At 40.8% G+C, this 26961-nt stretch overlaps 1 protein-coding gene across 1 annotated transcript; it reads left to right on the top strand.

Moving 5' to 3' along the window:
* The first annotated feature begins 5644 nt into the window (after nt 1-5644).
* LOC115676933 (probable N-acetyltransferase HLS1) lies at nt 5645-8524 on the top strand. The gene is made up of 3 exons (XM_030599969.2): nt 5645-6527; nt 6676-6923; nt 7223-8524. Exons 1-3 carry the CDS (start codon nt 6360-6362, stop codon nt 8097-8099), a joined length of 1293 nt encoding a protein of 430 aa, XP_030455829.2. The 5' UTR covers nt 5645-6359; the 3' UTR covers nt 8100-8524.
* Nucleotides 8525-26961: the final 18437 nt, after the last annotated feature.

The raw sequence follows: 26961 nt of genomic DNA, 5'->3' as shown, positions 1-26961 counted from the left end.
AATCCTGATCAAGTGGCTGAACTTTTATTACAATAATTAGGTGCCAATTGAAGATTGGTCAGGACAGTATACAGGAAGCCACATCCTGATTGGGTTGACCCCATACCTTACCCAAGAAAATTCAAAATTCCTAACTTCTTCGTTTTCACTAGTGAAGATGATCAATTGATTGTTGAACACATTGGTTGATTTATTGCCCAATGTGGAGAGGCAGGAACAAATGGATTCCAGAGACTTAGATTGTTCCATTTGTCTTTATCAAAAACTATCTTTACTTGGTATATGAATTTATTTCCTAATTCAATCCATACTTGGGCTAATATGGAAAAACAATTCCATTCTCAATTTTATATAATGATACATGAGGTGTCGATTGCTGATTTGGTTAGAATATATAAATATGATAATGAGCCAGTCGATCAGTTTGTTGCTCGATTCAAGAGAGCGAGAAATAGATGCCTTACTTCATTCTCATAGAAAGAACTCACAAATTTGGTTTTTAGTAGATTGAAATTCAATCTTAGAGAAAAGTTTGAAGTCCAAAATTTCGTCGATTTATCCTAATTGGGAACGAGAGGGTCTAGCAATTACTAATGGACAGAGATAGAGGACCACATGAAGACTTTACACAAAACGTGTCTTTTGTGGAAAAATATCAGCCATATGATAAGTCTGACTAAGATAAATTCGGCAATGATAAATTAAATTTGCCGATAACAAGGGGGCACATGATGACTCTTGATTATTTAATTTAAAGGGGACATTTGTTTGCACAAAAAAAATGACTAACTTTTGGTTTGACATGTGATGGTTTTAGTCAATAAGAGTAGAGTTTGGTCATTTATGAACATAATTATAGACAATCTAAAGAATCGATAACTTGACGAATCGACAACTTGATAAATCGACGGCTTGAAGGAATCGACAAAAAGTGGAGTCGACAATCTCGGATGAAACCATCAATGTAATGGAGTCGGAAAAATCGTAAATGTAGCGGAGTCGAAAAAATCGTCAACGTATTGGAGTCAATGTAACCATTTGAAACCTCTATTTGTAGCTTTCCTTTGTAACCCCTATTTGTAACCTCTATTTACAACCTCTGTTGATAACTGTCGATTAGAGGCTTTAAATAGTCATATCGTACTCTTCGGAGATCTCCCACACAAATCAAACAAATTTACTATCTTTCAATATCTTTACTTTCTTGCATTGTACTTTTATTTTCTAGACTCGCGTCATCGATTAAATTTCTGCGTGTATCTTTATTACGGGTGCTTCGTCGTCCATTAAATTCCGACGTATCATCTTTGTGTGCTCAGGGTTTGTCATCGATTAAATTCCAGCACAATTTGTTTACATTCGATTCAGTCATATAGTGTCTTCCAGGCCTTGTCGACACAGTTTGTGTTTGTACGGTTTTATCAATTCTATTTGAAGTCAAATTGTTGGTTTCTTTGTGACCTGTGATATTTCTTGTCCAAAATTGCGCAGAACCTGTTTTCTTCCATTAAAAAATCGAAAAACGACTTTTGTTGAAAAATATTTCGTCTCGGGAGAAATTCTAGTGAAACACCTACGATCCATTCACCATAAGGCAAACAAGTAATGGAATATTGATTTTTTTAAAAATCAGGTTATCGAACTTATTTTTCAATTACACAATGGAAGTTTTAATCTTTTTACAAGTAACGCACTTCCATCGGAATCCGACCAACTTTCGATGTAAAATCTATCGAATTCGAATTGGACCGAGCAATTGTGCTGGCAAAACGATACCAATAATCATTATTCAATAACCTCCACGATACTCGTTAAGCTTAATGTCGAATATCCGATTTTTTTAGCAATGACGGACACCAATTATCTTGAAATAGGGTAATTCCTACCCCTAGATACGCAAAACACAGAGACATATTGAAGAACTAATGTTGGTATATTCTCAAAGATACCTGGCTATTATATAAGCCAAGATCCCATGTCATTTTCTTCAACGGGAACAAATGAACAGCCCTTGCGGATTTTAATGAAAGGAGGCAAATGTCCTCACCGTTTGCGTCAACCCGACAGTGCCAGAGAATTTCTCTTCTTTTTCTCAAATTCGATACATTAATTTAACTTCCAATTCGTATTTGACCCCCAAATTTTTTTTTTAACATTTCCCTGCGCGTAGACACTTCAGCACGACCGGTCAAGTCGCGGGGCCCGTCTGACCTTTCTGCTTGTCAGCTAAGGTTTCCCCAATAAAAAGTATCTTCTTGGTTATTAACATTCTACATTAAACTAATACCCGATTGTTAATTAGTTAAGAGTCTCGTGGAGAGGTGCCCAGAAATGTCTTATTGGAGTTGGTATCCATAAACTATGCTTTTTAGTTTAATGGTATGTATCGTTTTCGAAGGAAGGAAACTTCAGTTATAACTTCGTGTAACATGTCATTGGCTTTCCTCTCATTTTCCTCTGACCCTAGCGCCGATCGTTAACAATGAACAACTATTCGAGGGGTCGTTTTCGGAACGGCAGTAAAATAAGGAAAAACTAAGGTATCGATCGGTCCTTTCGGACCCCACCCACGCGGACCATCACCCGGTCTCCGATACATACCGGGTTTTCGTGGAAATGGTTAGACGACGGGTTTTGTTGATTAGGAGCCCGGCTCAAATTGACATGTCGATTTTCTCTGAACCATTAAAGTCTCTAAATTAATCGAAAGAGGAGCATTATTTTTTTTTTCCTTTAGATTCTAAAGTTATACATTCCCCTGGGGGAGAGCAGTACCCACGGCCCACGCTACTATTTGTACCGACATTAAAAAAGTCGCATGCCATAGTTGTTTTCGCACGACATATCTGCGTGCCCATTTTTGGAATTGCTATGACATGTACTAAGCCGTGGCAATGTCGCCATCGAGCAAATATAGCTTAAAATTTGCCAAAACACGGCATTCATGAGGAATTTTTTAAAAATCCGATAACTCGAGCTTAGCGCGCGGACAATAATTTTCCTAAAATAAGTAGTTAGGAGTATTTGAGAAAGGGAGTTAATTATTTATACGAGAGTACAAATAAAAAAAGTATTGGCATTTTATTATAATAATAATGATGATGATAATAAATGGGCTCGCGGGAGAGTTCACAGAAAGCGGGACTCGAGGGTTGGTTAAACTTTTTACAACATAGTCAATGGGGAGGACCACGTGGAGATGGACCGCTTGGAAAACAATTGTTCCACATTGCTTGCCTAGAGAACTTTTCAAACTAGCATCTCGTATGTCCAAGTGATTGTTTTTAAAGGTTTTCTTTTTTTTTAAAATAATTTTATCTATCGTCACCCGAGTCGGTCCACGGCCAGTGCACGAAATTCACCGTTGGATGAGTGATGCTTGTGCTCGGAGTTATTTTTATAACCGAGTCTTTTCCGTTAATTGACTTATCCAGCGGTGAATATTTATATTATTTCTCACGTCAGCAATGCGCCTAATAAAAGCCCTTATCTTTATCTCGTCCACGCAAATGAAAACTTACTTGTTCTAAAATTATACAAACAGGGCCGATTCGCGAGGTCGGGCAAGGCTGATACCTGCCCCCGTGCAAAGATGAGAATTTTGAATATCCTATTTTCGAAAGTGTTTTTTTTTGTTTTTGGGCATTCCCTTCTTGCTCCCAATTTTTCTTACAATCTTGTGGTAGATCCTCTTCTTTGTACGTTTGGACAGCAATGGGAATCAAAGCAAACCTCACCAACTTCGGGGAAGAAAATGGCGGGCCACGTAAAAAAAAAAAATCAAAAAAATTACAGACACTGGGACTCTAATTCTGTCCGAAATCTCACTATCAAACCAATCGGGACCGTACACGTGGACCGAGAGCCCATTACGATCAGCATGATGCGCACGCCAAGCCACAAGAGCAAGGGCAGTAAATAATCAGTAATTTTGCAAAGTAAAAATTACTAGTTACACGTCATCGACGGCCGAAATTCCTGGGGGTCGCCTCCCGGAACCGACGGTCGCCTTTTGGCCACGTAGCCAGTTTTCGCTTCCCCCATTAAACTAATGGACAAAAAAAAAAGGAGTAAATTTTTATTGATTACATCGAAAAAGAAGAAGAATGAAAACTTTACTGAATATTCCAAAAAAGACAGAAACCTTTACGCCATGACTAGATTCTGTGCCGTATTTAGGATCACTAAATATATATCATCATTAGTCTTGCATGATTTGCGTTAATTTTTTTTTTTGGTAAGGGATTTGCGTTAATTTTGTATGGTGATATTCCATCCTCATTCATTCATTTTTTTTTTCGGAATATAAATTTACTCGAAATATTAAAATCCGAAAAAGAAATTCACTGGTGAATACAAAGGAGTTTTCAATCATACACGTCAATAACACCCGGCAAAGTCCATAAACTGATTAAATCTTCACATTCGACTCGTGTGGGGGACCCTAACCTGGAGCAATTTACGCACGCTTGATAAAATTCGAACAGCTAATCTGACTCCCGATGTTCTAACCAATTGTGCCATCGAAGGTTTTTTTTTTGGTGCCGTTCGATATCATTTTAAAGAAAAAAACCGCGATGCATACGACCGAGGGTTAATATAATCAAACTCTTTTTAGATTTCTTTCGCGAGTGTCAATTATCATAAGATAGAGGTTTCTAGGGGCATAAGAGTATAGCAATCTAGAGGACTCAAATCAACCATCGCCATCGAGCGTCGAGTTTAATGTTTTGACAGAAAATTAGGAAATTATTAATTTTTAAATGTGCAGAATATTTAAGTGAGCGAAGAAGATGCCTTACTCTAGGAGAATGTAATTTTGTCCTTGATTAAGGATAGATAAATTATCCTAAATGAACATGTACTCTAGTATTGAAATTGAAGGCATTCATCTCCATGGTGAATTTTCACCTAATAATAAAAAAGAAAAGAACATGGTCCTTTCTAGAAGTTGAAATCCAATTGGTTCATAAACGACATGGATGATGCATGCCCCCATCCATAGTGAGATGGGGATGGTGGCGACGAGGATGGTGGCGATGAGCCATGATAGATGGATGATGGATGATGGATGTGGATGATGGATGATGGATGGTGTGAAACCGGGAGGAATGTGGACGGTGCGGGAAGTGGGATAGCGGTAATGATTACAAATGGGGTCACGATGGCAACTCGCTCTCCTTCCCTCTCTCTCTTACATAGGAAGAAATGATTAACAAAAAAAATAAGAAAATAAACAAATGGAAAAAGAGGCGGAAAAAGAAAAAATGGAAGGAGAACGATTGCCCCGCAAGACTGCGCGCAGCCACAGCCGCCATTTCCTCTCCCCCCACACCCCTTTTCCTCTCTCTCCCTCTCTCTCTCGTCCGACCTTTTCTTCGTGATGATGATGACGACGATGATCATTATTAATCAGTAAAACCCCACCCCACCCCTGTTTAATCGCCCCCATTAATACGAGGAACAGCCCTTTCGAATTACCTTAAACGAGTCGCTAATTTTCGACTCATTGCTGGCCCCAGAGAAAAAAGAGGGGGGAACGCTAAAACAGAGAAAGATTCGGGGACGGACAGAGCGAGAGAGAGAGACAGAGAGATTGGGCGAAATATGGGAATTTGAAAAGAAGAAGAAAGAAGGAAGAAGAAAGAAGGGGGGGGGGGGGAAAGACGAGTAGGAACTCGAAAGAGCACGAAATTTGAGCTCGCGGAGAGAGAGAGAGAGAGAGAAGAGGCCCCTGAATTCAGGGAATTTAAGGGGCGCCATTCGTACCTTTCTGGTGCGCACAGTCGCTTGGCACGCGGAGCGGAGAGGGAGGAGAGGGAGGAGCTCGACCGCCGGCCCATTAAGGATCGTATAATTTCCTTCCTCCCCTTTCTTTCTTTCTTTTCTCGGCTTCTTTTGTTTATTCGGGTCCGTTTCATCTTTTGCATCAGACGACTTCGTATCGTCATCGTCACGGTCATGGCCGTGCGCTGTTTTTTCAGTTTCGGTTGCTCGCTTTCTCTCTCTCTCTCTCTCTCTCTCTCTCTCTCTCTTTTCTAGTTTCGAAGCGTGAGTTGGGCAATTTTTAATCCCTTTCTTTTCCCTCCTCTTCCCCTCTCTTTGCTTTCAGCACACGTTACACAGTCTTACCTTCTTCTTCTCGCGGCCCCCCCACCCACCCTTTTCTTTAGAGCGGCTTTCTCCTTCGCTCCTCTCTCTTCCTTGGCCTATATAAAACGCGGGCGCGCACCCACCTTCCTCTTATCTGCTCACAGCTGAGTGACGACGACCCGAGTTCAGTGCTGAAGAGAGAACAGAGCGAGCGAGAGAGAGAGAGAGAGACGGTAACAAGCGCAGAGAGACGCGCATTGATTGCGATGGCGACGGTGGTGGTGAGAGAGTACGACCCGGAAAAGGACCGGGTGAAGGTGGATGCCGTGGAGAGAGAATGCGAGGTCGGGCCCAGCGGGGAGCTCTCCCTCTACACCGACCACATGGGCGACCCGATTTGCAGGGTCCGGAACTGCCCCGCCTTCCTCATGCTGGTACTATCTCGCTCTCTCTCGCTCTGCTTCTCTCTCTCTGCTACGTGTGTGTATGCGTTACGTGAGTCTCTGTTGTGATGAATGTGTCGTGGGGTTGTGGGGAGTTTTCATTTGGGTGTGTGTCTCTCTCTCCTTTTCCTTGGATTAGGTGGCGGAGATGGGTGAGGAAAAAGAGATAGTGGGGATGATCAGGGGTTGCATCAAGACCGTTACATGCGGCAAGAGGCTGTGCAGAAATAGCAAAAACATCATCAACAGCAACAACGCCAAGGCCAGCACCACCAACAACAACAACGCTAACGCTTCTTCGCTCGACTCCCGTATTCCCACCAAGCAAGTCCCGGTCTACACCAAGGTCGGCTACATACTGGGCCTGCGTGTCCCTTCTACTCACAGGTACCAACACGCACACATGAAACTCCTCCTCCTCCTCCTCCTCCTCCTCTTTCGATTTAAATATCTGAAAATCGTACGCACACGCATGATGATGGTCTTTACCAAAAACGATCCCCATGTATGGAAATGAAAGCCACGCGACCCCCTTATCATTTGTCCCCTGACCCTCCCAATTATTAGGCTCCATCTCTCTCTCTCTCTCTCTCCCTCCCTCTCTAGAAAATAAAGAAGAAATGCACATTCTCTCGCCCCCCATTTACTTACGAAAGCTCATGTTTTGCGTAATGTGTCATGTACAGGAGGATGGGGATAGCGTCCAAACTGGTGGAGAGAATGGAGGAGTGGGTGAGGGAGAGCGGCGGCGAGTACTGCTACATGGCCACCGAGAACGACAACGTCGCCTCCGTCAAGCTCTTCACCGCCAAATGCGGCTACTCCAAGTTCCGCACTCCCTCCATCCTCGTCAACCCCGTCTTCGCCCACCACCTCCGCGTCCCCCGCCGGGTCGCCGTCCTCAAGCTCTGCCCCCGCGACGCCGAGCTCCTCTACCGCCTCCGCTTCTCCACGTCCGAGTTCTTCCCGCGCGACATCGACGCCGTCCTCAACAACAAGCTCACCCTCGGCACCTTCCTCGCCGTCCCCCGCGGCGAAAGCGGCGGCGGCGGCGGGGACCGGCCCTGGGGCGGGGTGGCCGAGTTCCTGGCGGACCCGCCGGAGTCGTGGGCGGTGGTGAGCGTGTGGAACCTGCGGGACGTGTACAAGCTGGAGGTGCGGGGCGCGTCCGCGGCGAAGCGGGCGCTGGCGAGGGCGTCGCGGGCGGTGGACAGGGCGCTGCCCTGGCTGGGGCTGCCGTCGTTCCCGGAGCTGTTCAGGCCGTTCGGGGCCCACTTCCTGTACGGGCTGGGCGGGGAGGGGCCGCGCGCGGGGGAGATGGTGCGGGCCCTCTGCGCGCACGCGCACAACCTGGCCAAGGACCACGGCTGCGACGTGGTGGCGACGGAGGTGGCGAGCCGGGAGCCGCTCCGGCCGGCGATCCCGCACTGGAAGCGGCTGTCGTGCGACGAGGACCTGTGGTGCATCAAGCGGCTCGGGGAGGACTACAGTGACGGGTCTGTCGGTGACTGGACCAAGTCACCGCCGGGGCTTTCCATTTTTGTTGACCCCAGGGAGGTCTGACGAGCGAAGACCCAAGAGAGCGGCAAGACTTTCAAGAACCTCTCTTCTTCTTCTTTTTTTTTTTTTAAATTTCTTCTCTTCCTTTTTTTCCTTTCTTTTTTCTTTCTTAAATTAGGAGGAGATAAAGAGCAATTTTAGAGGAGAGAAAAGGGAAACCCTTTTTAAAAAAAATATATATATATTTTGTGGGCTCTTTTTCTTTTTCTTTTTCTTTTTTCCATCTAGTGTAGGTTGTAGTAGCCATTTTGGAGAAGAGGACAGAATGAAAAAGAAGAGGGGGGGAATGAGAATGGAGAAAGATTATGAGGGGTGGGTTTTTGTTGTAAATGGGTGCCGAAGAAGAATATCCTAATTCCTTACTCTCTTTGTTATAATCCCTTTGTTTTCTTGCTTTAATTAAACTATCTTCGCTTTAGTTCTTGATCTCCGGCTTTTGAAGATCCCTCCGGCCGCCGATCGCAAGCCTCGGGTTCTTGATGTGGGGGCATGGGAGAGGTCCTCCTCCTCCTCCCCTCCCCCCTCCTTATTCTAAAAGGGTTTTCTTGTTGGTGTGATGATGATGATGATGATGATGATGATGATGATGAGAGATCGTGAGTGTACCAAGAATATGAATATCCCCTCCAATCCGAATCCCGACCCAATTCATATCTCTCTCGAGCTTTGAAGACGGGATGATTTTTCGAGCTTTGAAGATGAGATGATTTGTGGTGAGAACTTTTGAGTGCCCCCTTTTGGGCATATCATATGTTCTTGATTATATTCTCCATGGGATGGATGACCATATCTTTTTTTTTCCTCCACTCTCTCTTGAATAATCTCCCCTTTTTGTTTATATCTTTGGTGGTCGATGATGGGGTTCTTATCTTAGGATCTTTCTAATTAGGGATAGTGGGGTTGCGAGTAACGATGCTCCCCTCTCCCCCCCTCGAGTCTAAACGCCGAGGTCCTGTCTTCTGGACCACATCGCCTAATAAGAGCTGCCGCCCCGAAGAATTTCTTTTCGTTTGGGTGGATAAAAGTAGATTCTAACGTAGATGTATGCGATGCTTTCGTGGTTAATTGATTGGACATTCGCCTTTCTCTCGCTTTTCGCCTTTGAAAAATTCATATGCACCGCACATAGCTCGATACGATAACCATCAGTATTACAGGAGCCGATATCGTCTCGGTATATTTTATGCAGTATTTCGATATTTCTTCTCCTCCCCTATGTTTAGAGCAGGGGGTTATAATTATTAAGGGATAGATGAATTTATTCAAGAGAACTCAAATCTTAACACGAAGCTATCACATTTCCAAAACAATTCTCTTTCATGTCATGAAAATCTAACGCAACAAAACTATCAATTTCTCCAAATCCAACACAAAAGCATGAGTTCATATATCTCTCTCGATCCATCCATCGGGAGGGGCAGGACGGGAAAGGAAGGCACGAGTGTCATCTTGCGATTTGCTACCTCGTCTTTTTCTCAATAACAGCGCTCTGGTTTTTGAGGGGTCCGGCTCCTGAAGAATGATTTTTTATGATGGGGGTTGGGACTTTCTTTTTCCTCCCCTCTAAATTTTTTTTTTTTACCATTATTGTCCATTTTTCTTTTCTATAAAATTCGGGACAAATACGGGACAAGACGTCCTGCGATGGCGACGTTTGAGGGAACCATACAATGGAAGGGGGCTTTGGAGCAGAAAAAGGACGGGAAGAAATTATAAGTGTCCTTCTAAAAGCGTGATAGATAGCTGCTGCTGCTGCTGCTCAGGGCTTGTGTCATTGATTACACCATCCAATTTGAAATGTGGCTCGTGTTTTTCTCGACTGTTCATCATTGGTCCCCACCCCCCCCCTGCTCTCCCCATTGTCTTGATTTGAGCCCCGATGTGATCTTGATCTTGATCTTGGTACGGAGGGGAAAAGAGACAAAAGTAAACTTAGGGAAGCCCCTAAAGAAAGATGTGTTGTTAAATTTCTTGGAAATTATTAAAAAAGTGATCGAGGTGACTTGACATTTGATGGTTTTGTTTTACTCCGCCTTAGTGTTTGACATTTAATAATCGTTCAATTTCAATGTCAGCAGAGGGATTAAATAAACCGAATGTGAAAAGGGATAGGTCACATCACATTCGTTCGGTTGTGCTTTTCCTATGGGACAATTGCTTTCCTTTCCCGTTGAATTTTGAAACATGGGTTGAAATGTCCAAACCCTAGAGATTTTCATAATAACTATATATAAATATTATATATATATATATGATACTTATGTGTTCCGAACGATTTTAAGTGTTTCGTATCAACAACATCAAATTGTAGAATTCTTAAGGTTCGAGCAAAAAATGAAAAAACGAAAAGTAAAACCTAATCAAACATAGCTAAAAATATAAAATTTTAAGAATTTATACATGGAGTTTGAATTTAAAAAACCGAACGAACTTTTGAAAATCGAGGGATAAGTTCATAATGAAATATTATGGATAAATTCATATATGATTATTCACGTTATGTGTAGTCGATGTTCGAAGAACTGCTCTGTTCATCATCATATATGTTTAACAAGTGGTCGAAAAGCATTCGCTAACATCAGTCTCGCATGATAAAAATCACTATAGATAGGGAACTTTATGTATACACACGCTCTGATAGTAATTACAAAATATAACGATGGCGTGACAAAAAATTTTCGTATGGTTAGTCACTCTTAAATTTTCCTTTTTTGGGCGAAAGAGATTTTTAGCAAGTGCAAAGGGAAGAAAACGATTTTGAAAAATGGAAAAAGGCAAGATAAGGGGCGGGAGCAATTAAAGTCGCCGACCAAGGCATAAAACAAAGAAGCTTTATTAGCTTCTTCACGGGAATGGCAACGGGTTCATCATGTCATTCATGAGGGTAAAGGCCAAATTCAGTAAATGCAATCAATGCTTTCCGTTGCCACCGCCTGCCTATTATCCAAATTCCTTATCTGGCCAGAACATCGGACGCATGTTTTCCTCGTATGCAACGTCACATTTCATTTAATGCATCACGCGTCTATGCGAACCCATTACGTGCGTGCACTACAACAACAACTACTACTGCTGCTACATGGCTGCCTATCAGATTTAACGATTCATATGAACTTAGAGTTATGCATCGTTATGTTACGACTTTTTCACGCCGCGTGCATGGTGAAGTAATATGATTGTACGAGGTGACATTGCTATACTATGATATCATTTGATTAAACGCTTTATTGTCCTTCGGCATATGATAAGGATTAATCGGATTATTATAGTACACGGCAATATTTGAGTCCTTCGTGCAGTGTCCGATAATTGGAGCTTCAATTGACTTGAAGTGTAAGAGAGCTAGTTAGATTTTGTGAAGTACCAAAAAAGTTTTAAATTTATTGTATTGGTACAAATACAGTCATTAATTTTTCAATTGGACTAATTTAGTCATAAATCTTTTCATATTGGTACCAATTAAGTCCATTCGGCCAATTTAAGTCGGAAATTGTTGACGTAGACGCCGGTTGTCTTTTGTGGCACGGCTGAAGTTGACGTGGACATTTTATTTGATAATTATTTTTGTAATTTTTTTAAACTTTTCCTTTTCTTTTTCTTCTTTTCTTTTTTTCTTTCCCTTCTTTTTTTTTCCTTGTTTCTATTTGCCAGTCGCTAGAATTCGTGATGACCATCGTGGGCACAGGGCAAGGGCTGAGACGCCCTCGCCAACCAGAGGCGAGGCCAGATTCGGTGAGGGGACCTCACAAGAGGCCGGCGAGGCCCCTCGCCATCTAGGATTTGCTCCTCACAGAAATATTGTAGCTCGGGAAGAAGCACAGGTTCCGGTCGCTAGTCCACATGGACCACATGCTTAGGGATGAGCTCTTCAGGACCGAGTACAACATGCTCGAGAACGACCTGACTTACTACGTACTCTGCAATTCCAAGCCCAAAATGAGAGCCCCTCTTGCTCTCGTCATAATTGGGTAGGCAACTAAGCTCGCCAGATCCGACGAGGGGACTCTCGCCCAGATGGCGAGGGGCCTTGCTGGCCTCAGGCAAGGGCTGGGCGAGGGTCCCCTCGCTGGATATGGCAATGATGGCCTCATCCAGCCCTTGCTTGTGGCCAACGACCTCTGCCGGCCATCACGGAGGCTGGTGACTGGCAAAGGGATATATGGCAAAAGAAAAAAGAGAAAGGAAAAAAAATAAAAGAAGGAAAAGAGAAGAAATGAAGAAAAGGAAAAAATTAATAAAAATTAAAAAAATAATTAAATTTAAAAAAAGTCCATGTTAACGTCAACTGTGTCACGTAAGATAACTGACGTTTATATCAGCAATTTTCGACCTAAATTGTCCATATAGATTCAATTGGTACCAATGTGAAAATGTTTAGGACTTTGGTTCAATTGAAATGTTTAAGACTGAATTAGTACCACTGCAATAGGTTTATGATGTTTTTGGTACTTTTCCCCGTTTTTGCTGTATGTGCATGTTTCGATTGACTTTTACCTTTTGTCACGCAACGCATAAATTTTGACTTTTCTTTTTTAGGATACACCTGAAAGTTTCAAATGTAAATTTTTGCATAACTTTTTAAAAAATTGGTTACTATTTTAAATTATGACCGGAAAGAAAAAAAATGTAACTTTTGCTTAAAATTAATAGATAAAATCATGCTATAGAGAATTGCATAATATATGTGTATGTCCAAATGAAGAGTACAAGAGGTATTGGTAAACTCTATAAGATGAGGTATTTATAAAATGACTATTTTAGTTAACATTACATTATCAATAACAATCAATTACGATCAATAAAACATATGCACAATCAATAGAGATATATGAATAATCAAGAGAGATAGGAAGAATTAAGCAAATTATGGAGAATCTTCTAATTATCTCTAACATCCTCTCAAACTCAAAGTGACGTAAAAGTAGTCAACTGGAGCTTAGAGAAAAGTTTAAGTCCATAAATGGGGAGAAACCACATGTATATAAAGAGTATATAAATCCTGGATACAAAACGATGCGATATATGTTAGTACCTACTCTTACGTACAAGTTGGATTAGGAACGAATATGGAATTTAAGGAATGATGGCCTGCACATGCGAAATAAACTAGGGTAGAATTGTACCAAGACAAGAATATCAATAATGGAATTGTATATTTCTGTGCATATCATAATTAAGAGCACATAAGATGTTTATGGATTTTATAAGATGACTATTGAAGGTAAGAGAATATTACAATATCAATTATAATCAAATCCAGGTAATTACGAATATGCACAATCAAAGGAGTATGGAAAATCAAGGGAGACACTCAAAGTGACGTAGAAGAAGTTAATTGGAGCTTGGAGAAAAGTTTTAGCTCATAGGTGGCGAGAGACCATATGTGTATAAAGAGCATATAAACTCCGTAGACAAAGTGATGTGGTATACTTTAGCATCCACTCTCGCATGCAAACCGAATTATGAGCGACACATGGAGTTTAACGAATGATGGCCTGCACGAGATAAACTAGGGCAGAATGGCACCAAGATAAGAATATATGGAATAGAATTGTATAATACTGAATAGTACATGTGATACTTATAGGTTTAATAATATGACTATTAAAGGTAACAAGACATTACTTATGATTAATTAAGAATATGCACAATCAAAGGAGATATGAAGAATCAATGGAGACACGGAGAATCTCCTAATTATCTCTAAATTCAAGGATAAACAACAAGCCAAATTCATGAATAGTGACTAGCAAATGAGGATCCTATCAATAACTTTCTGACCAATAGTAAAGAGATGAGAATAATGAAAGCTGTCACGCCGTGTCAATTACAAGCGACCTTTGTTTTTCAGGACCAGAACTTTTAATACTAGAGACAGATTGGGGACATACACACATTGAGAGGTCCCACCGTTCATTGAACTCCATCTTTTTTTTTTTATAAAGAAAGCACCTTTTGCTGGAAGACCCGAAAGGAATCTTTTCGAAAACGGATTTATCAGCACTCTCAAAATCACTATACTAGAAAGTCGCTTTTAGTCCCAAGGATTAACTAGGCCACCGAATTGACAAGCATTGAATAATTTCCGATGTGGTCGGGCCCAAGATGGTGCCATTGTCGACTCTTGGTCGCCTTGAACATTCCATCGAATGGACGTGGTGAAACAGTGCGACGAAAATAACCTAAGTCGATATCCCGAATGTTATCCTGGCCAAAGAGATTCGCAAATAATATGGTTGTTGCTACGGTCATAAGAAAGAAGATATACATACGCAACATAATCTTTCATTTCATTGCAAATCTCACCTTCCTCCTCCTAATCTCTTTGCCTCCTTTGAATCGGCCTGGCTGGTCATAAATTTTTTTATTATTGCATGCCCTTTAGTTTGTGAACGTGTGATATATACGATGATGGGCTGGCCCATGTCAAGTGCTAGTAGTTGGAACGTTGTTATTTCGAGATTCGTTTAGATCGTATTTCTTGGCGGTGATTTTCTTTTTAAGTGTCGGATGAGCATTGGGGGAGAGCTTGCCTTAGTTGGCAAGACCTCGGTGAGAGTAAAGCAGTTCATTGATTCAAGAGAGATGCTAGAATATTATCAAAGGAAGTTGAATGAAAGTCCGGAGGCTTCGTCGTACTTTAAGTCATTCTTAATCACATTATAGTATATCTGCCAAGAACAAGTCTTGTTAGGGAAATGAGGATGTTAAGTGATGATCACTCGCATTACTAGCTGCAAAGTATATCAATTTTCGCGAAAAACTAAGTTGAGATGGGGAGGAAGTGCATATATAAATTCTAATTAAAGAATATGGGTGCCTCAAACTATTTTTTGTTTGAAAAAAAATCATCAACTTTCACTTTAGTCTCAAATCTGCCTACGTGTCTAAAAGTCTCGACTAGTTTATTTAAAATTATTAACATTAAGGCAGTTAGAGGTTCATTATCAGAACTTGTGTCTTCATCAATACCCTCACTTTCGTATGGAATAACAACGGTCTCTTGATATTGATAATCTTGAAGAAACTAGTGGTAATTTTTGGATGCATGGGCAGATTTGGGACTGGAGTTTTTGACAAAAAAAACTTCGGAACAGATTTATGATTGGACCTAAAGTTGTGGATTTCTTTTGGAATTAGCCCCATAAATATTTGCCATGTCCAACAGATGGATAGAGATGAATTAATGACATACAGTCTTTATTTGAGTGACTTACCAACTTTTAATTTAAAAAAAAGTCATGTAGATATATTTTTTGGGCGATGCTATTTCCACTCCCTCTATGGCTAAAACACTCTTTAACATAATATGCTAACAATATTGGCTTTTATGGGTCCCACTTTTTAGCATCAATTTGTCCTTTTCATTTATTGATTTCCTATTTCTTTTCTAATGGGTGCCACATCCATTTTTCTTAATCTGCTTCCTTCTCTCTCTCTTCTCTCCCTTTTTTTTTTTTGGTCGAACTCTGTTCTCTCTCAAGAGGTAGAGAAATGGAGAACTTTCATGTCCTTGTGCTCGCATATCCTAGGCAGGGCCACATCAACCGCCACCGGGACTTCGACGAAGCCCTCCTCCTCGACCACCTTCGTCTTCACGGTTACCGATCTGACTCGCTTAACCTCAATGTAATTCAAGCTCTTTGCGAGGAAATTTACCAAATTGGTCGGTAGACATTTTCGATAGCTAGATGGGGAGAAAACGAGGAAATTGATTGTCAAGCTCTGGGAGGTAATGAAATGCCAAGAGAATTTGCTTTTGAACAAGGCTGCTTTTGGGAATTTAATTAATTCATTGTGCAGAGAGGGGTTTTTTGATTAAGAGTTTTAGATTGCGGAGAGTATGCCTCAAGGCCACCGCCCTCAGCCTCCCCATCACCCTTCCTAGCTCCTCCTCATGCCTCATTAGTATGTGCCACTTTTTGCAAACACCATCCTCTTGCTGTTGTAAGACATGTATTGCAGAGCCTTCACTCAGGCGGATGAGAAGGTACTATCGTGGGTCATAAGGACCAGTTCAATTGTCTTTGCCTACACAAGCGTGGAAGTCTCCATTTCTCTACTTTTCTGATATTGTGAGTGGTTACATGAGAGAGAACGTATATAAGGAAGAGGACAATGAGAGCGAATGTGAGACTCACAATGAAAAAATATGAAATTAATAAAAGAAAAGGGACAGGACAAGAAAAAACAGGACAACACTTTCTTAAAACATTGGCAGAATAGGAATACTAAAAAGCGGGATCCATAAAAGGTAATGTAGTCAGATTATTATGTTGAGGAGTGTTTTAGCTAGAGAGGGAGTGAAAAAAGCGTGACCCTATTTTTTTTATATCTTCTCAAATTAAATATTTTGGAAAGTTTCAAATCCAATCTCCTTTAGTTTAGAATTCTGCGTCCATCACCATGTAAACGAGTTTCATACGTGCCCTTATTGGTCCTATGTTGATTCACCTGTCCGGATTATGAAAGGAGCAATCTCGAAGCACCGATCGGAACGAAAAGGATAATGATTTTCGTCCTACACATTAGCATTCAACTGAAGTACGGCGTTTGGTTTAGGAAGTGAATGTTCAATTGCAATAAATTGCTTGATTTCAATCGTACAAATATATATTTTTTGGCCAACTATAAAATATGGCTTTACTGGTTGCTATTAGCGTGTAACTTTCTCGGAATATATGCTAATGTTACAAGGGAAAATCATACGCATCTTAGCTTTGACTTCCATCCATGATTGCTTGTTAGAACTCTTGACGTGAAGCGACGTACCCTTTTCTAATCCGAATCCAATAATGGGGACACAGACATAATATATTCAGTAAAAAGTTTCGTTCAAAGGATGGTGCCAAATTGACTTGGCCAGTGCCTAAATTGAAGCATCACGATAGTGTGGTTGGTACGTTGAAGCTTTCACCGTCAAAGTTCCTTTGGATTCTAAAATTCTATAAATAGGGTTTCGACAGGAGATTATAAAATGTTTGTGTTGTCTGGTCTTTAGAGCTGATTGGCAAACGACACATGACAGCATGCCCTCGTGAAAAAAAAAGCACCAAGATCGAGTTAGGGATCTAATAGCGTGTGTTAGGCAAGTTTTGACTGCCATTCCCTCCTTTTTCCCCAATCATGCTTAAATTAAACTTGATTGCACCATAATTTGGCTTTAAGGGGGGATTTCAAATTGACGGGAGACTAATTTTGTGGGTGGTTTCGTTCGGGGAAGGTGGTGGCGAGGAGACTTAAAGTTAGGGTGTCTAGTCAAACTTGGTCGGCACTTTGCTTCCTTGTGGATGAAGTGATGTTAGGTAGTGTGTGAAGTGTATGTTGTGTCATTTGATAAAATCAATATGAAATGTCTTTGGGAAAGAAGCATCTTCGGAGAAAACGCACTTTTTCTAACCATATGTGTGCCTTATCTTTGGAATTTGGTCCGAGTTCAGATGTATGAGAACTACCCGCGTTGACTCAAAAAAATATCTTCAATCCATCAAATCATATGAATGTGTCGAGGAATTCTATATTGTTAAAGTTGTTTTCAACCGGGTCCATTGGGGGTTCATAGACAAATTTACATCTAGTCAAGGTCAATTTGAGTGCGGTTCAAAGGCCAGAAATCGCCAAGAAGATGCATGTGTAGGCATCATTCTATAATCTAGGACCATTATTTGTTTTCTCTTTTCTAGATAATGAAAGATTCAGCATTGTCAAATAAAAGAGATGTGTTGACAACGAAATTCTTGGCACGCTGGTTTCCATGGACATAATGCAATTTTCCTCACTCGTCGGTAATGTACGTGCATTTGGTGATCTTGTACTTCATGGGCTAAAACATCATACCAAAATGCAGTGAGGTCCGAGCCACCAATAACATAAACTAAAAATCTTGGGGAGAGTTCGAGTCGGGTGAGTCTCAAATCTCCAGTCTAATGTGTTGGCCAGACCCATTCATAGCATATAACGTATATGGAAACGCCGGGTTGAACTTAGGCTAGAGTTAGGTTAATAGGGCTCCGTTGTGAAGATTGTGTCCATTCATGTTAAGATCAATCAATCAATTCGATGTAACTACAGGACATGGTGCAGCAACAAGGCATGCTTATCTTATCCAATTTTTGTTTGGTGTAACCTCGCGGAGTTAGATCATGAGCCGGTAATTACTCGTGCATCACTTTACCAGTGCAGATATTTGTCTTTGATAGTATTTTTCTTATTTTTTATGATGATCTTTTGATAGATTTGGATCAGTATGTATCGTGACAAGGAAATTGACATAAGACGAACCTCTATCGATCCCAAAATGCTTCTTCATAACTCGTGTTATCGGGGATATACATCTCAAAGGCTGTTTCACTAGAGTACACGTCATGCCATACGTCTATTTGAACTTTTGAAATAGACATCTTTCTAGACCTAATAATGGTTCTATTAATCGAGCTGATAATTCTTCTAGGTCTGGCGAGAGGTTCCATTTTTGACATTTCTCCTGACTCTTTGCGAGGATTTGTTGCGTTGCTCCTCTGCATGCAGTCTTAGTTTGTATCTACTGGGAATTGCGGATTAGTTTATGTAATGCTTGGTTTGAGGGTTGATGGTGGCTCTTGTACTGTGGATTTGCTTAAGCGTCCTCGGATAAATAGATTTGTTTCTAAGTTGGGTGATGGTTCTCTTTATTTAATTACTACTTGAAACAGTTGCTTGATTCAGTTCATTTATTGAGCTTTCTTTCTTTTGTTTGCAGTGAGCTTTACTAGAACAACATTCAAGATTTTCAGTTTCTTTCTTGGCCCTTCTCAAACCATATCAGTTTGGTTTGGTTTGATCTGGTCATTTGTGTTCGTTTTTAACTTGTGTTTTCTAATTTCTAATCTGTTTGTCTGGTGTGTCGGTGTCGTGTTGTCTTGTAAGACTATCCAACTTTAGATTATGCATGTTCGTGTATATCTAGTCTTTAAATTCTCTATGCTGTATGGTATTTGTATCTATAGTTGTCAGAAAGTAAAAAAGCAGTCCTTGAAATTCAATAGACACATGAGAAACCAACCACTTCTTTGAATATGAGAAAACCAACCTCTTTTTTGGTGTTTTAACCGAAAGTTGTTTTGTGTTTAATTTACCCAGTCACTTGCATAAGCTCTTGTTCCAACCTAAAATGGATTGAGCGATTTTATTGGATGAAAAGGTAGAAGTACGTGTATTTTTTTGTAATACAGTATGTGTCTAGTCTTTTGATACATTAGTTCTTCTTATATATGAAAAAAAAGAAAAAAAACCAAAAAAAGAAGAAGAAAAAACCGAAAACCAAGCTGTGAATAAAAAGAAAAAAAAAAGATGAAAAAACCGAAAACCGAACCGAACCAAACCGAACCAAACTAGTTTTTCGGTTCGGTTCATATTCGGTTCGAGTGAGATTCGGTTCAGTTCAAGAGTTCATCCCTAACGGTTCGGTTCAAGAGTGCATCCCTAACGGTTCGGTTCGGTTTTTCAAGAAAACCGAACCGAACCCAATTGTTTACATCCCTAATGGGAGGAGATATTTTACATGGCATGTGATCTCATACGAGGACATGTACCAGTCCATGTACAAATTTTATGAAATTTTGATTTATTAAACTTCCGGATCTCCCTACAAGTTTCATGGTTTTCATTTTGCTAATTATTCATCCTGCTATTTTTTATTTGCAAAACAAGTTTAGTCAACTTTGAGACCATATTTCCACATCTTGCTCCAGATTATTTCGGTGATTTCAGACTCGATTTTCACAGTATTAATGACCTTCAAATTTCATGAATCTTATATTAAATTAAAGCTATGAATCTCAACTTTAATTCACTAGAAGACAAGTTTTTTTTCTGATTCTGAACCAATTTTTCCGTAAAAATCAAAGAACATAGAGAGGTCAGAAAACACTTCGAATTTTCCAACAATCTTCAAGCTAGCAAATCATCAAGTACATTGAGCTCATCATCCAAGCACATCTAAATCATGTTCAACTAAGCTCATTTATCATTCTTACACACTCAAACACCAAAGTTTGTCATCATAAATCAATTGACCTATGATTCCTAAGGAATTGACACAATTACAATTTAACTTGCTCGTCAATCAACATACATGCAACACACATTAGCTTAGAGCTAATTTCGACTAAGGACAGCAAGGGATTGATGCTCATCAAGTTAAATTTAGCTTGGATTAGGCTTAATTTTGTAAGGATCATTGAACTAAAACACTTAAACATGAAAGATCTAACTTGAATTAACGATCAATCAACTAGAATCACATCAAATTCAACCTCAGGAAGTCACGGCCAGCATGTAATTTCAACTCTAAAGAAAACTAAACATGTATTAACACTGAAATCCCTAAGACCAAACTTATGCTAGAAACTAATATTGTTCGATTTCATCACATCCTGCCTTAAAATTAAATCATAGAATGAAGTTGTGACTTAAATTTTGGACTAAGATTGAATCAAGGATCCTTGGATAATCCTTTGAAATGATCATCACAAGTTTGTTGCAAACCTACCTTGAAATGATTTCAGGCAAGGAATTGTTGAAATCTAACGAATCCGTGAGGGAAATGAGCACGAGCGGTGCAGCTAGCTCAAGGACGGACCAAGGAACACCGTCACACAACAATCTGGGAGGAACAACACCGGAAATTGGTCGGGAAGTCGTCGGAATCTAGCATGCATAGAGAGAGAGAGAGAGAGAGAGAGAGAGAGAGAGAGAGAGAGAGAGAGAGAGAGAGAGAGAGAGAGAGAGAGAGAGAGATTTCTGAAATTTGTGTGTAAGAGTGCTAAAGTGAGAGAGGGGTTCGGCCAATAAAGAATAAGAGAGGGAATTGGAGGGAAATTTGATTTCTAATCCTAGCCCTCGATGCTCATTTTCATCTTATGGTTTACATTCATTCCTTAATGAGCAAGGAATGATTTGATTGGCTCTTATTAAGTCACGTAGATCAAGATAGGTTACATGGCACATCCTAAGGTCTAGATTAAAAGGAAAATAGGGAAAATGACACCACAAGTACCATAACTTTTTATTTGATCACTTGAGTGTTATAATTTATGTACGGCACTCATTTGAGTGTTGTAACTTTATTTACAATTACTTGAAGGCCATATAACTTTGCAATTGGTCACATAAGTGCTATAACTTTTTAAAATGTTCACCATAAGTGTTTTGCCACATCGGATTTCCAACATTTGGGTGAATATTAGTCTTGGTCCCATGCCCAAATGTTTTAAAAAGGAATTAAATCCACGAATTTTGAAATTTAATCAGAGAGTCAAAGTCTTTAGTTGGACCAAAAAGTCATTTCTTGATCATTTTTATGAAAAACTGAAAATTATGCATGTAAGGACCAAATTGGTGTCTATTTAAGGTTTTCAAAAATTTCATGAAATTTTGACCACGAGTTGATTTTTTAGATTTGCCCAAAAAGTCAACTTTTGATTTATTAAGAGAAAAATATCTAAGTAGAAATGGAATGGAATACTCTTAGCCACTATATACAAATGGAACTCTAATGATACTTAGATGACTTTTTTTGGCCGAGAAACAAACTCTCTCGCAATTAGGAATCCCTCGAGTTTTAATCTTATTGGACATGTTAACGAAAATTCAGATGTCAACAACTGCTCCTCCCGTGCCCAAGCCACAGACGCTCGAGCTTGGGGCCTCGATGTTTGTGCCTTAGTTCCCGACAATCATGCCTGAACCTTGATGCTCAAGTCTAATTCCTTGGTGCCCATGCTCGAGTACCCGACTACCACACCCAAGTCAAGGCTTGAGCCACCCAAGGCCAAGCGCAAGAAACCTATGCCCTTTCCCCAGTCCATGATAGCCATGCCTAGATACCAAGGTCTCGCGCCCAAATCACTGGCGCCTAGCCCTGATTCCTCAACGACCAAGCCTAGGTCCACAAAGGCTCAACCCAACCGGGCCCAAGACCCTGGTGCCGTGCCCGATTCCCTAGTGGCCATGTTCAGTACTTGGTTCTCACATCTAGGCTTGATTCCCTAGCGCCTGTGCACAGATCCTAGCGGCTAGGCTCGAGAAACGCCGACTCTTGTGACAGGGACTAGGGCGGCATAGCATCTCTTCTCACACGAATGATGCATGTCTTTTTAGGAAAATAAAATCAAGTTTTCCTTTCCAAACAACAAAAATTAATTTCTAGTTCATTTTTAGATTTTAACCTAACATTAATTTCCAGTTCATTTTCCTTGAAAATAACCACAATAAACATTTTATAGAAAATATCGAATTTTCCATGAAACGAACAAAATGTTAAAATATTCTCCAAATTTTAAGAGTACCGAGCTAGGCATTGTGTGGATGGTGAGAAAATATTTGCCGCTAGGGAGCAATCGAGCCTTTTTAAGAGTGATAAATTCCGTTTAGAATATCACCTTTAACGCCTTTTGTTGAGCAATCTATTCGTGCAAGGTACACTGAACTTCCGCACAATACAAAGAGGTCACAAGAAATAGTCCATGTACATGTCCTCGTATGAGATCACATGCCATGTAAAATATCTCCTCCCATTACTAGGTCTAGAAAGATGTCTATTTCAAAAGTTCAAATAGACGTATGGCATGACGTGTACTTTAGTGAAACAGCCTTTGAGATGTATATCCCCGATAACACGAGTTATAAAGAAGCATTTTGGGATCGATAGAGGTTCATCTTATGTCAATTTCTTTGTCACAATACACACTGATCCAAATCTATCAAAAGATCATCGTAAAAAGTAAGAAAAATACTATCAAAGACAAATATCTGCACTGGTAAAGTGATGCGCGAGTAATTACCGGCTCATGATTAACTCCGCGAGGTTACACCAAACAAAAATTGGATAAGATAAACATGCCTTGTTGCTGCACCATGTCCCGTAGTTACATTGAATTAATTGATTGATCTTAACATGAATAGACACGATCTTCACAAGGGAGCGCTATTAACCTAACTCTAGCCTAAGTTCAACCCGACGTTTCCATATACGTTATGTGCTATGAATGGGTTTGGCCAACACGTTAGACTGGAGATTTGAGACTCGCCCGACTCGAACTGTCCCCAAGATTTTTAGTTTATGTTCTTGGTGGCTCGGACCTCACTGCATTTTGGTACGATGTTTTAGCTCATGAAGTACAAGATCACCAAATGCACGTACATTACCGACTAGTGAGGAAAATTGCATTATGTCCATGGAAACCAGCGTGCCAAGAATTTCATTGTCAACACATCTCTTTCATTTGACAATGCTGAATCTTTCATTATCTAGAAAAGAGAAAACAAATAATGGTCCTAGATTATAGAATGAATGCCTACACATGCATCTTCTTGGCGATTTCTGGCCTTTGAACCGCACTCAAATTGACCTTGACTAGATGTAAATTTGTCCATGAATGATCAAATTGATGATGAAGACGGGCGTCGGCCTAAAGGTTGGAGTGGTGGTCCTTGGCGGTGATTAGACTTAGGTTCACTAGCTTAGCTTAGTATTAATTAGGCTTGTTTAGTTAATAACCTTAATCAAAATGAGTCTAACTAGGAAATAAAAGTCAATTTAGACTTAGAATGACTTCATTAATGAAATGGGTAATATAGTCTAGTTTACGATTTTCATCTAATAAAATTAGTAGAAAACTAAGCTCGCCTTAATCTAGTTTAGATTTAAAATTAGTTTAGTCTCTAGCCTCAAGCTCATGGGGATCATGTCTTGGGGCTTAAAGAACAAGGCCTTTAATATTCTTTACCTGACTTGGTATCGGTCAAGCTCATGGGGGATAAGCCATGCATATTCTTTGCTTGATAAGTATCGGGCTTCTTGCTCGTACTTTACTTTAAGCTTTTCAATACTTGGGTGTTTAATTCTTGCACTTTTATTATATTGATTGCTTTTTTTATTTTTAACACTGTTAGGATAAACTTTAGGACCATAATAAATCCTTAAAAACCATCGCATGAACACTTGGCTACTTTAATAACCTTTATGATTAATAATTTGTAACAAAGACCGCTTGATCACTTAGATGAGCAATTCAATCAAGTTAGAGATATCGAAAGGGCACTAATAGAAACTATTAGTGTAATAAAGTCCTTGACCCTGGAAAATCTTTGGTTGCATAGGAAGTGAGGCAATTTCTCGTGCCTCACTTAGTTTCTAGCCAACCATAATAGGCTAGTTGCGACTCTCGTTTCACATAGAATATTCATTAGCTAAATCAAACTTAAATGTATTCGAATGTCGCGCAAGGTAAGGGCTTGAGAGACCTCACGCCTAATAAAGGGCCGTCATCCCACCTTTTGGGCATTATCTCTAAACTCGTCTTTTTCCTGACACGATCACGCGGGAGGGTCACAACACCAGGCACAGCCGCCGGGGACCTACGATCTTGGGCCTATCCTCGAGAGACCTAAGCCCAGCCATCGAGGAATCGGGATTGGCCTTGATGGACTCAAGCCCCGGTGCTAGTGACTTGGGTGCAAAAGCCAAGCACCTAGGCATGGCCGCCATGGACTTGGGCATGGGCACTGGGGTCTTGGGCTCGGTCTCGAGGGACCTAGGCCCGACCTCGATGGATTTGGGCCCCAGCACTAGTGACTTGGGCGTGGGAATTGAATACCCGAGCATGGCCGCTAGAGACTTGGGCACGCGCGTCGATGACTTGGGCATGGGTGCCAGGTACCCGGGCATGGCCGCTAGGTACCCGGGCATGGCCGCTGAGGTCCTATGAATGGTGACCAAGGACCTACCCCTGGCCTTTATGAACTTGGGCACAAGATTCAGGTACCTAAGCATTATCATTAGGGTTTCGAGCATAAGCATTTGGGATCTTGGGCTTGAACTTGAGGGACTAGGCCCAGCCTTTCTGGATCCAATCCTGGTCATTGTGGAACTAGTCCCAACCTTGATGGACTCAAGCCCGAGAGCTGGATACCCGAGCAAGGCCTTTAGGGACCTGGGCACGGGCATCGAGATCCCGAGCCCGGTCGCTGAGGAGCAAAGCATGGGCGTCGGGGATCCCATGCCCAAGTGCCTATGTCTTTGGTCCAAGCTTTGTTGTCTAGTCGTATTTTGGACAATGATTTTTTATTTTTAAAAGAGGAAATCATTTTTGAATTTAAGTATATATTTTCCATTGACCATGAAAGAATTTTATGCTGACTCACTTTCCTAAACAATCCAAACGCTGGAAAATGAGGAAATTATATTTCAGACAGATAATTTTGTGTGAAACAAACAGAGCCAAGTGTGCCACAGTTTGGCAAAGAGCAGCTAATCACGAGTCCCATTAGGAGTTCATGCCTGGTGGAGTTAACATGTCTTGTATAATTGGAATTCGAGATTGTGAACTCCCAGAGGGAGTTGCTTCAATTTTCAAACACCGAGCCTTCCCACGGTGAGAGTGCTTCTGCATTTGCGAAGGTTTCAGCCCAGCCTAGAGTAAAAGGCCATAGGAAGTGTTGCTATCTCCGGGTGTTTTTATAAGTTCTAGAGTGATGATGTCTTCCATATGGCTTCTGATGCGCTTAAGCTCTAGGCTAGTCGGTAAAACTTCAGATTCCCTCTGGTGTTTTATGGGGGCCTATACCTGCAAAAGTTGTAGCTGTACATCCAACCGACTATGCCAGACTCTTCACTTGGATGAATTGGAAAAGCCCCATCAACCAAATCACACGCACACGCTCTCAATCAATTCTCAACTCACACAAACAATCGCGAATCACTATTATTCTGTCTGTACTTCCAATTTTTCTCCCACTTGTGCATCTACTCCACCATTAAGCCTTGAGAAGACCTCGAAATCCTTGCATCCATGGTGGCCCTCGTCGCCCTTGCATCTACTGTGCTCCCTGTCTTTCTCGTCTGGCATGGAAATTTTTATTTACTAGAAAAATTGTTGTCAGTTGCCATGGTTGCCTTGGCAAGCTCGAAGCTTTGATCGGCGATGGCTATAAGCTATCACTCCAATGCTGGCGGCGAGCTCCAGACCTGGCTTCTGCGAGCTCAATGTCGAGCAGCCATGGCCACGAGCTCCAGCCAATCTTGATGCCACCTGCGTGGAGGTCGTGCCTTTCAAGGTGCGCTCCTCAAAAAACACCAACTGAGGCACAAAAGCGTGGGTCAGTCCAATGCTATGCCACAAGTTAGCTTTGGAACCATCTAATTCTCGAAGGCAGGCCCATCCTGTCATGTGAAATTCAAACAGCAATAAGCCCATCATAAGGCCCATTAACGAAACCCATGGTTCATGGGCCACAATGGAGGTATGTTTGATTATCCCTCTGAAGTACTAATCCGGGATTAGTAATCCCCTCTTATTCTTTCTCTCATTCTTCACTATGAATATCGACCGACTTAAGTATCGGAGGGTCCCCAATGATAAAAGCCCAAAGAACCTTTTTTTATGATGGGAAGATCGCCGGCCATGGAGGGCATCAATCGGGTACGCGCGATTGACTAATGAAACGCAAAATTTGTGCATTAACTATAAAACATTATTACCCAAGGATCCGTTTATTCGAAGGAAAACTGTCTTGGAGAAATTATTTTCCGACTTTCTGGTGTTTGGATGACGGAAAATTAATCAATCAACGAAAAACATTTCTCTTGAACTGCAAACAACAAGTTTACATCGAGGAAAAATGATTCCCCATTTGGTAAGAAGGAAATAACTAGAATTAAATTACCAAACAAATGAAAACTAACCATTTTCCTTGACAATAATTTCCATGGAAAAATGTTTATCTTAAGATGAAATTTTCAATGAAACAAATGCACAATATATTTTAATTTAATATTAATAAATCTAAAGATAATTGAATTAAATTGTAATCTCTACGTAGATCT

This window comes from Syzygium oleosum, unplaced genomic scaffold (assembly GCF_021117445.2).
Source record: "Syzygium oleosum isolate NSW1041296 unplaced genomic scaffold, Sole_v2.1 Sole_v2.35, whole genome shotgun sequence".
NCBI lineage: Eukaryota > Viridiplantae > Streptophyta > Magnoliopsida > Myrtales > Myrtaceae > Syzygium > Syzygium oleosum.
Note: the sequence above shows the minus strand (reverse complement) of the source record. Positions and strands in the feature narration are given on the sequence as shown.

What these genes read in the sequence shown, in the direction of transcription:
- LOC115676933 (XM_030599969.2), top strand. Translation starts at nt 6,360, where the DNA reads ATGGCGACGGTGGTGGTGAGAGAGTACGACCCGGAAAAGGACCGGGTG. An exon ending in GCCCCGCCTTCCTCATGCTG is followed by an intron (nt 6,528 to 6,675) that starts GTACTATCTCGC and finishes TCCTTGGATTAG; the next exon opens with GTGGCGGAGATGGGTGAGGA. An exon ending in CGTGTCCCTTCTACTCACAG is followed by an intron (nt 6,924 to 7,222) that starts GTACCAACACGC and finishes TGTCATGTACAG; the next exon opens with GAGGATGGGGATAGCGTCCA.